The sequence below is a fragment of the Lepisma saccharinum genome, chromosome 19 (assembly GCF_977018435.1).
Source record: "Lepisma saccharinum chromosome 19, izLepSacc3.1, whole genome shotgun sequence".
In the NCBI taxonomy this organism is placed as follows: Eukaryota; Metazoa; Arthropoda; class Insecta; order Zygentoma; family Lepismatidae; genus Lepisma; species Lepisma saccharinum.
In genome coordinates, this window is record NC_139247.1 from 14105001 (window position 1) to 14117228 (window position 12228).

At 35.6% G+C, this 12228-nt stretch overlaps 1 protein-coding gene across 3 annotated transcripts in view; it reads left to right on the plus strand.

Moving 5' to 3' along the window:
• LOC146002805 (sodium-coupled monocarboxylate transporter 1) overlaps window positions 1-12228 on the plus strand; it is a 79185-nt gene that overhangs the window by 62647 nt on the left and 4310 nt on the right. For all 3 annotated transcript variants that reach the window (XM_083140759.1, XM_083140760.1, XM_083140758.1), the window contains exons 9-10: window positions 4154-4392; window positions 10921-11021. In XM_083140759.1, the coding sequence (XP_082996885.1) occupies window positions 4154-4392; window positions 10921-11021 (340 nt within the window). The remainder of the gene's footprint in view (window positions 1-4153; window positions 4393-10920; window positions 11022-12228) is intronic.

Genomic DNA, 12228 nt, shown 5'->3' on the forward strand with positions numbered 1-12228 from the left:
TGTTCCTCGCTGTAAAATCCAAGACAGGTATCAGGAAAATTGTCAATGTGAGCATGTAGGAAGTGTAACTTCAAACTCATGTTCGACCTAGTTTTCTCAAATTTTCCAACATGGTGCCGGACCCTGTGGCCGAGTGGTTAGCACATCGCACTGCAACGCCAAGGGTCCCGGGTTCGAATCCCGCTCGGGCTTGGTTGTTTGTGAATGTCCATTCATTAATTTCCTCATATCATCACTCATCCTCATCTTTGCAAATTAGCCAAGAGGCACAAAACATGAAGTAAAATAAACAAAATCAATCAATCAAATTTTCCAACTTGGTGTTCACAATGATTTTGTAAGCTGGACTCCTTCTGTTTCCTAGGAAGTTTTTTACAACATCAATTGCAGCTCTCCAAGGCTTGCTTTTCTGTTTGGCTCATGGTATCCTAAAAATTGGGGTCACACATTAATTTCCTGGTGTGAGGTTCAGTAAAACACCTGCTTTCAGCTTATCTAGGGTCATTCTCTGATAAACACTACATATGTACTTAACCCATCCACATACCATTTAAATCCCAAATTTTTTGCCATGAAATACCATTTAAATTTGGGCATCTACCACGATGGTTGCACAGCAAGACAAGATGTCAAATTTTGTAAAAACTATCCAAGCAATTTATGTGAAAATTTTATATATTGAAGTGAAAGTACAGTAATGAGTATGAACATATGCAGTTTACTTGAAAAATAAATAGAAACTCTCCTAATAGTTCAGTTTCATATGGTACTCAAAGCATTCCAGCATGTGTAGTGCTACTTTGCACTTTTCACACTCCCAACTGCTGCTTGACTACTTCTTGTGTGTTGCACATACCTTACATTGTCTTGAGGTATTCTGCTTGATAGGATTTGGAGGGATTTATTGAAGGAAATGTGTTCAATTGCCACACTGCAGTTGTAACAGTGAATCGCTGGAAGAGCGGCCTCTCCGGGCATATGCAGGTAATGAGAGTTCCTCCAGCATTTGCTCAATAACCAAAAGTCTGAATTGATTGAACTTGAGTCACTTATCAGATGACCTAATTTTCTTATACATTACATATGCATTTAAAAAATGCCAAATCCAACACGTAGAAGAAGAGTTTCTTGTATGCTTTCAGGTAGCGACGCATAATGGGAAAGGATGCCAGTGGCTGATCCATCTATCCACCCCACCCATCCCCTTGTATTGGATCACTGCTTGAGGTTTCTGAATGGGTTCCCCTGTTTTTCTGTCTTTCTTTGCCGTGTTTGTCATGTGTATATTATCATGTACAGTTGACAAAATTGAAACTGGCTGCCTATCCATCCACTTGATGGCTATGATTTTATGACTGAACATGGCTATGGCCTCACCTGTTTTCAGTTTCTTATTTTTTAAGTCTTTTGGCATTTGCATGTGCCAACAACATTTGTTTCTGCCTGTAATAGTTTAGTGCACAAGACAGACAAATTGTCAATGAACACTGTGTAACCATTATGAAGGAGAGCTTCTATTAGTTCAAGAACAACTGATTCATGTTCAGGTACCTCTTAATGTGTAACTTTCTTCCCTGTGTATATTCTGAACTGGTGGCAGTAGCCAATGGAAGATTCACATAATTTGTAATATTTAACACCAAATCTAGCCCTCTTGCTTGATTTAAATTGAATAAATGAAAGTCTACCCCTACATTTCACAAGACTTTCATCAATGGCAATGTCCTGCTCTGGTGTGTAAATATCCTGAAACCTTCTGTTTATGTATTCCAAGGGTTGCCTGATCTTTGCTAGTTTATCTTGTGTATTTACAGTGTCGTTATTTACAAAATGTAAATACCTCATAACTGTCACAAATCTTTTGAGTGGCATCACAGTGGCAAAGAATGGAGTTTCTGTGAGTTTTCTAACACTCCAATAACTTCGAAGGTTTTCCTTCTTCACTTGAGATTGAAGAACACACAAACAAATAAAGGCTTTCATTTTGTCTGGTGTTGCTTCAAGCCATTTTGATTCATTACTGCTAGAGTCTACATTACCATCACCTTCCAAAGTGTTCATTTTGTTTTTGGCATACATGTTGGTTTCATTGCAAATGGATTCCCAAAACTCGGATCGAAGGAATTTTTTTTAGTATGTCCCATGCCCTGGGATTATGCCCCAATGAACGTAGAACAATGTTATCGAAACCAGGTTTACCTGGGAATACTATTTTCCTAGGAATTTCGTTTTGATCACACACATCTATCCATTTCCATTCCTCAACCTTTCATTTTTTTTCCTGCCACAGCCACCTCTTCCTCACATTCACTACATTCTTCAATTTCACTAACACAAAATGAATCCCTGTGTTCATCCTACTTCCAAAATTCACATTTTCCTCTTCATCGCTATCGAAAAGCAACTTTTCAATCGCAGAATCTTCTACAACATTCTTAACGCGACATGTTGGCAAGACGTAACAAATGAAGGTTTGTTTACATGAGAAATTACTGAACAAAACATGCTTGAAATGGTATGATAAACTTAGTAGCACAAACATACACGTTATAGATTCGAAAGATCATACAACCTCTGCCATCTATTGGCAGAAAAAGAAACTACATGATGAAAATCGGGAACTCATTAATTCGACAACTAGGTATGGGAAGCGAACGTCCAGACAGGCTGTCGATTCGACGACTAGGTATGCGGATGGGTTAAAACTCTCACTGTCCTTATCTAGAGCATGTACAAACTGGCTCATATTACACAGTTTAATGTGTAGAGGAGGGAGAAGAACTTTTGTGGCTTCCACAAGGGGCACATGCATAACATTCTTTGTTCCGGGTGTCAAGGGTCCTCTGGTTGGCCACTGCCGCCTTTGCCAGTGATTTTGTCAGTCTCGACTATCCCACTCACACAGGAAACAGGGCATTTTTGTGTATCTCATTTGTAGTCCCAGTAAAAGGTTGATAACGTTGAATTCGCCACATACAACCCACCCATACTCGGAGCACTTCACACACTGCAATAGAAACTGCAAACTTTCATATGATTATTTCAAAGTAATAGAATAAGCAACTGACTGATACAGATCCAAGAAAACTTACATTGTGGAGTAAAACACCTTTCAAGCTGGTTACAGAAGAATGTATGAAAAGCCTACATTCAGAAGTTAGATACTTCACACCAAGCCACGTTACAAGTTTTGGTATGTCATTGCAGAAGACCATAGAACTTTTTTCTGAAAATAAAGAAACTATTTCTTGTTCCCAGGATTTGTAACATGAAATTTTAGTGCCAGGTAATAATAAAGTCTTACATACTTTCTGGGGTGCCCATGGTTTATTTTCATCACCAAGCACAAGTCCAAAATACGCAAGATAGGCTTCTTTGACAAATGGCGTTATCTTTAGTCTTTGTTTACACAACATGTACTTCCCACATATGTAACAGAAAGCGTTTGGCTCGTTTTTGCAGCCATGTGAAGACATTGTTGTCCGAATATACACAATTTGTCACTTCATGCAACTGTTCAGCACTAGGAATACAACACACTCAACCACCTGTGAAACAATAAACAGTCGGATTACTGTTACCAGACCACATACAAAGGCGTAATCACAATTTAACTCTAAATACTCTCCATGCCCTCCTATGGTATATAAACAGGACTTTCATGGAACACAAATTCCTGATTTTCTCGAAAACCTGACGTGATAGGTAAAAAACGGATTGCACCGTTGAACTCAGTGTGAAAATTCCGTTTAGGAACACACATTCATTCGAAAACATCATTTTTGCTGCAGAGCAGTGTAATCCAATTGTCAGTGGTGCACCTAGTATTTTTGAAAAAAAAGGGGGGATATCTTATTTTTTAGTATTTGCCCTATATTTTGCACTATTTTCCAGCATTTACAGTTATTTCTTTTTAGAGGTCCTTAGCCAAAGGTGTCATAAACACCTACCATCCCCCGTTTGGGCATGTTACTGGCTACTATTTCCTTGCATGCATATTATTTTTCATTAGATTTGTGTTAACTTCATGAAAACTTGCAAGAATAATGTTTACATTAATTGGTAGTGTCCATTATCTTAGTAAATATAATGTTTCAATGCGCAATGCAACACAATGAATTGATATATTTTAGAGTTTCCTTCTTCTCAACAGGGAGCTTTCATGGGTATGGTAGCTGGGCATGGTGTCATCATATGGATAGTAATTGGTGCTTTATCCATAAAGAAGGATACACCAATTCTGCCACTGTCAGCTGACGGTTGCACCAACGACACATTTACAAGCCTTGTGTCTGCTGTGTACACTGCTAACACTTCAATAAGTATTGATAATACTCGTTACTTTTACAATGTAACTTTGTCTGGTGTTGCTTCTTCAGGAGATACAGGAAGGTAAGTGTTTTCATTAAATACTTGCACAATCTGCATAATTGTCTTGCGTATCTCATGAGCATGGAACAGATTTACATGTAAATAAATACATATTTATGTATGAAGCTGAAATTAGCTAGTTTTGTATTATCATTGCGCATCATGGCACGGAGACTCGAAAAATTTCATTTTTATTTTCCATATTTGTACATATATTAGGTTTTGGCTCATATTGTACATATTATTTCCATATTTCAGAAAATTTCTTAACATATTCTCCATATAACTATATGTTGCCATGTGACCGAAAGAATTGGGTGACTTTCTTGCAAATAACTTATGGTCTGAAGCGACGGTAAACAAACAAAAGTTTGCAACCTTTCTTATACTCTCCAATTGAGTAAATTTCAAGTTTTCTGTCATCCAAACAATATTCAATTTTTCACCTCCCAACTGCTAGTTTTTGCTATTGTAAATCACTTGATATTACTGTTTATTTACAATTATTGTCAACAATAGAGCATGAGGGCACAAGCATCATCTCCTGGTAGTTACAAATGTTATTTTGGCAATGTTGGAAGAGTCTCCCAAGTCGAGCAGCCCATTGCTTACCCCACCCTCACTACCAGTTGCACACTTGATAGCAATGGCAGAAGCACACATACAGGATTTTCTTCTGGTTTCTCTTCAAGACAGTCACAGAATAATAATTACAATGCCAAGAGAAATGCAATCAATTGTTTTAAAACTCAAGAGTTATGAATGTAGTGTCTTATTAGGTTTTGTTTGATTTGGTGTTTTAAGTCCACTTTGTGCACAGTAAGGCTAATCGGGACTGGACCTACAGTTTATAGTGGGATCTGAACCACTATGTGCCTCCACCGGGTATCGAACCTGGGTTCCTTAGATTACAAGGCAACAACACTACCACTGCACCATCGGGGAGGCTGTAGTGTCTTATTAGTCATGTCAAATTTCGTATTTCCACATCACACTATTTAATTGTTATTTCCGATTAATTTCGAAGGCACCCATTAGACAGAGATAACCCAAACCAAAATCCCAAACCCAAATGGATTGCTTTTCCATACCAGCCAACCACATCAGGCAAATTATCCCAGGCCTTCAAGCCCTTCAACATCCGACTGGCACACAAACCTGTATCCCAAGTCGGAAGAGCACTACCCAACTTCAAGAGATACTACCTACCCAATCATGCATCCTCTGGTGTCTACAAGGTCACATGCCAATGCCACAAGAGCTACATTGGCAGAACCATCTGCACTGTTCAAGAAGGGATTGATGAACATGAAAAAGATGCCAAAAAATACACCAAAATCAGGCCTTTCTCAACACCTCCACTCCACAGACTACACCATCTCCTCCACATCCATACTTCACCCAACCAGCTCTGTCATAGAAAACACTGTCAACGAAACCCATGACATCCACCCATCTGACAAACAGCCCAGCCCCCAACCACCACCCAGCAGAGCTACCTGACAACAGAAAGCAGAAAGCACCACAAACGACGCAAGCCAGGACACACATGCCAGCGGCACCAAATGGGAGAAAATGCAACTACTGCCACCTGGGAACAAAGAAAGCAGTGACGCACTACCATCTCCGTTCCAGATGCCGTACCCTTAGTGAATGAAAACAGAGTGTCTTCGAAATTAATTGGAAATAACCATTGAATTTTGCAACACGGAAATTCAAAATTTCACGTGAGTAATTCTTAAAGCACGTTTACCACATGCATCATGAATGTAGTATCTTATATTATAAGAAAGGTAAATTTTTACTACATATAAATCTCCCTGCTCATGAGTGATCCTTAGAAAGTATATATTTTGTCTTTGAAGTTGATCCAAACTCAAATTTTTATAACACCTATCATTATTTAATTTCCAGTGGGTGAGAAAAGAAGGAGAATAAGCTAAAAATCAAGTAAAAGTAAAAACATTAGTATAGTGGTGTCTAGTAGCAACTATCCTCCAATACAACATGGTTACCTGATTGACTGGGTAATAAGAGTGACAGCATTAAAGAGATAAATGACATGATTTGTTTGTACAGGACTGCATACTAAAATAATAGCTGCCAATGTTAATTTAGTAAGCTCAAAATGTTCATTTTATTGACTATGTTTTTAATATAGGAAGGAGTGGTTTAGTGTTTCTTTCACATGATGAAAATGTTTTAGTATATCATCTTTTCAGAAAATGTAGTCATCTAAATCATTAAATAATTGTACAAACAATCAGTTATCCTACTATTGCACTGCAATGGCTTCCTTGCAGTGTTACAATTACTATTGTTATTGTCAGCACATGCCATGTGTAATTCGAAGGAATTTATCCAAATTTTTCATTTGTGGAGAAGAGAGGTGTAAGTATATATTTAGAGCCAAAATTACCATAAATTGGGCCTCTGTGAAAAATTTTACTGGGTGTATGGTAAATCTACAGATGTGTGTAATTACAATGATGGCTGTCTGTTTGGTACATGCATGGGGAATAAGGGAGGTTACTCGGAAAATATACTACCAGAAAACCAGTTGATGCAACATAGGAGGAAATTATTCATTTAGAAGGTGGTAAACATTTCCATGGACTAGAATACCAGCTGATCATAACTAGTTCTCCTACTCAGAGCCCTCTAGAGCCAGTTTCAAGCAAGTGGGTGTAGAGGCTATGAAGACCATGGGGAAGCGAATGTTGATGAAAAAAAAAATAGTTCAAATTTTCACCACCAGGTGGCACTGAAATAACAACCACCAGAAGTCGGACATGCAAAATTTTATTTTAATTTATGTCAGTACACCAGTGATCAATACACTCGCTATCAATGTGAATAACCCTTTGGAAGCATGATCAGTATTTGCACACAGCATTTCTTCTGATGCTGTTCACTGCCCAGCTGGAATTTTTTCCAATTGATTAGCCAATAGCTAACAAGTTTTTAGACACTCTATCGGAACCGATTGGTCAATCGGAACTGATTGGCCAATTGGAACTGATTTGTCAATTGTAATGAATTGGTTTATATTGGAAAGTATTTTATTGTTTTCAATATAGTTTAAGCTTTCCTGTAATTGGCACTGCCCAGTTTTTTGGCACGTTGATGAATATTTGTAGAAATTAAGATCTGTGTGAAACTGGAAACATTGGTCTTGTTCCTGCCTTGTTGCCCTGTCTTCCGTTGATGACATTTGCAAGCAGCATCTATTTCGTTTGTTATTTCTTGTGGAAAAATCACATATATCTGGAAGGCTTCTGTGATCTTCAAGATTTCTGCTCAATTCTAAGCAGGTAGGTTAAGGAATATGTTTTCATGTTTCTCTTGTTATTTATTGTTGTAATGAAATTATTGCACATAGTTCTTGTTTAACGGTTAGCTAGACCCTAAAAGAAGTGCATTGATCTCCCATTGTCAACAAATTGTTTAATCGCTCCGTGCTTTCATGGGTGCCAATCATTGGTATTGCTAATGTGCATGATGCCCATTTACTTGGCACAAGGGCCAATAGCTCGCAATTTGGAAGAAATAGGCCTTTCATGCTTCTAACACTTCCACGGTGCTATTTAAAACACAAGAATGACGATGTGAGCATTCTGACTTTGATAACTTTATGTTAACCAGTAGTTGCCACCAAGTACCAGCATTCAGACTGACAACTATTGGTACAGACTTTCGGTATTTAAACGATTTCACTGATTTACTTCTCCGAGTTCTTTCATAATTTTCATTAGGCATATTCTTATTTGAATTGTTTTATAACTACAATATATGGTTAGCTACTACATAGCCTGCAATAACTGTGAATGTTAGAGGCTTAGCACATTGTAAATATGGAGTGCCAATAACTGGGTAGAAATGTGACAATAACTGGTCAGTGTATGCCAACAACTAGACATTATCAGGTTCTGAACAAAAAAAAAAAATTAAATAACTGCTTTCTGTTTTTACTATGTCTCAATCGATTTCACTTCAGAACAGGTGTCAAAGTTTATAAAATACTGAAAACCAAAAAAATGTACTGATACAATATGTGCAATTCATTTTTTACAACTAGTTCCTCTTAAAGTGCCAATAACTGGTATGCTTGCCCTATTGCTTATGATAAAATCTTATCTATATAACTGTAAATGCATTGGAGAAATCACATAAAACAACTAAAAGAAATCTCTGGTAAAGCATGTGAAATTTGTAACTTGCAAAAACTTTCATGTACAAAAAGTATATATGAAATTAATTATTAATTATATAAAATATGTAGCTTCACTGTGTTTAACACACTTATAGAAAATCAAAAAACATGCTGCTTCAATCATTAATTGACATGTTGTTCTTCCTTTATACTTGCGAAAACAGCAACAAATTAGGTTAAACAAAGAATGTGACTCACTGCACTTGAAAAGTCATAAACAAACAAAACACTGTCGAGGTTGACTTAGTTGATCAAAAGATTGCTCATTTTTCCAATTGCATTACATATACATAATAACAACCATGGAAATTCCAATTTGCAAAAACAAGAATTAATATGAAAATATATTCCAACTACTAGCTGCTTTAAGGTTGAGTTGGTTCTTAAGAAAGAGTTCTTCTTAGGTATTTATTAAGATAAATCTGACTTCAGTAGCATGCATTAGAATTTAGATTAAATTCAGTTCAAATGTGCTGTTTTTTCAAAGAACTTCTAAAACACAGGAAATGTGGTTGCAAGAATTAAACTACCTATGCTTTGATTCAATAAATGAATTTATAACATATTGATTCTACAATATATACAGGCTTAAAATTGGATACAATTCACCAATTGGAAATTGAAATTTTCCCATTGGTTTCAGTTCAGATTCTGATTGAAACCAATACATTCTGATACCTATATTAGGCATCCAATAGAATCTGATTCATTCCAATTGAAACCAATTCATTCCAATTAAAATTTCAATTGGAACCAATAGAAAAGTCCAGCTGGGTGTGTACCACTATGCACTCACATTTCTGACCAGGACTTGAACCTGAAACCTCAGCATGTGATGCTGACCACTCCAAGATAAAGACTGACAGTAAGAAATAATAGGCTGTCCACCAGTTTGGAAATCCTTTAAAAGTCAGGAAATTTACTTTTTATGGAAAAGTCATGGAAATGTCAGGAAAATTTACCATATTTCTTGAAAATCTACTTTTTTTTTGTGGTAGTGCACTAAAAGTAGGTTTTTGCACAAATAAGAAAAAATAGTACAATCAAAAAAAAATATATTTGTTGCAGACAAACTATACTTCTGTTTGATATATTGAGCATTACTGGTAGTTACAGTAGAAAATATGTTAAATATTATAGGAAAAGGTGTCTTGTTTGAACTACTTTAATGTAGAAATCTACTACAGTAACTGGCTAATGGGATTTACCACTTTCTTGTTCAAATATCAGTATCAATACATATATTACTAACTTTTACTATAAATGTATGATTTATGCTATAATGGTTTTGGCTTTTTTGTTAGAAAAAATAATTCAGTTTGAAGTGAATATTCTAGAAACTTGGTTAAGTGGTATTCTAAGTCTGGTGTTCAACCAAAATACCTTCCTATGGACATGCTTAAATACATTAATTGCCCTAATGACTTGGTCTGAAAAATGTTTGTTCTTTGTCTGGAAAACTTGGAAAAGTCAAGGAATTTTGGTTTTACAAAGTTGTAGACACCCTGAATATGTATTGATGTATTGATGAAGTACATTATATAAAATAGGCACTGATGAATCAATTTCAATTCCATATTTTTCTTTCTCATTGTGAGCTAGTCATTGCAAAGTTCTGCTACTTTCAGTTATTAGAGACTCAAATCTGGAACCTTTGCTGCGAGATCACGCTGATTGCAGTATTCACTTACGTTAACCATATCTTGCCTAATGTCATTAAAGAAGTTTGTTAATAGTCGAAGATAAGACAGTGGTCTTCAACTTTTGCGAGATCAAAATCCAGTATTTTTTTTCTTTTGTGCCTCAATCACAAAAAAAAACTTTGTAACTTTTTAAACATTATAAAATAATTAAAATGTACCCTTGAAATTAATTATTAATTATATAAAATATGTCATAATCATGAAAAATAATAGTTCTATTATGTCTGGGTTGGTTGAAAAATATAAAATTAGGTTTAAATTATAGTTGTCAATCCTGGATCTAATTCCTGATGCCAAAACCATGAAATTAATGTGGTATGTGTGTGATTGTTATTTCCTTGTTGCATTTGAACACCAAAATATTCCAATCAAACAAAATATTTTCACTACTAATGAAAATTGTTCAAAAAACTAAATTCACAAATGTCAGGAGAACTTCTTGCAACCTGATATAATTTATGTTAAGGTCTGGTACAAGGCTGTGACCTAGCATTTGAGAAACATTAGTCTAAGACATAAACATGAGGAGATTTATTTAATAGGAAGTTAAAATTATGTACATTAATATAGTATATTTTTTAGAAATGTTATCTTCCTTTGTTACTAATTATCTCATTCCATTATCTCTTACAGTAACATATTACATCAAATATATTCAATTACATACATGTATTATGCATTGATAGGAACTGTTATAACAGTGGTGGTTGGAGTTTTGGTAAGCTGTATTTCAGGTATGTAACAATGAAAGTTTTAAATTAAATGTTATTTCTCCTTCTTGCTTCAATAGTGATATTTGTTAAAGCTTGCTTTCTTGAGCCATTTACAGATACAGAGGACTATGATCAGTTACCACAACCAGTTTCTAATAGTGGCTAACTTATGCACACACAATTTCTTAATGGATAAGTTGCTTGCCACCTTTTGCACTGAACATTATCTTTGTGTTAAAACAACTATGACTTCTTGCTGGCATAGTGGTAACACTGTTGCCTTATAATCAAAGGGTCCTGGGTTCAATCCCCCCCATGAAAGAACATTGGACAGTGGTTCAGATCTCTCTCTAATCTCTAATCCAAATATAAAGTGGACTTAAAATAAACTTCAAGAGCAACTGAATAGTGAATTTATATTTTAGGCTAAATAAAAAATAGGTGCCTACTGGCATAAGTAAGGAGAACCTTAAAACTAGGATACCCAATCATATGAAATTATTTCGTACCACCTCCAAAAAGAATAAAGTTTTAGTATTTGGTAACTATGGCAATATTAATACCGTAGTGTCTTGAGCAGAAGCTGATGTTTATTGATTGATTTGCTTTATTTTACGCCTTTTTGCTACTTTTGGCTAATTTGCAAAGATGGAGATAAGTGATGATATGATGAATGGACACTCACAAACATCCATGCCCAGGCAACGATTCAAACCCGGGACCCTTTCTTAGCAGTAAGGCTGAGTCACATGTCTCAAATGTACTGACTCTTTTTAGCATGTTAACTGCCATGCGAGTTGTATTTAACTCACACTAGTTTTTGCTACCATGCTATAACTTACATGTTACATGAAGGGTGGTCAAATGGACAAAATTTTGAAGATGGTTAGTGAAAATCTTACTTAGTGATGCTGTTATTGTTACAAAATACCAACAATTTGAAAAGCATGGAACAAATTAATAGATGAATATTAACTACGATTATATTTATTTTTGCCTTTAAATTTTCACTCATGAACTGTTTTCATCTTTTGTGTTTTTGTCCTTGAATTATTGCTGGCCAGCTCCTCAATTGATATTGATGCAATAGTATACAGCAGAGTTATGTTACAAATAACAGAAGTCTAAATGCTCAGAAAAAAACAATAACAATGCTTGAAGAAAACAATAAATATGCTGTGGGCCAAATATACGAGGTTCATTTTTTAATTAGGGGCTGTTTTGAAAT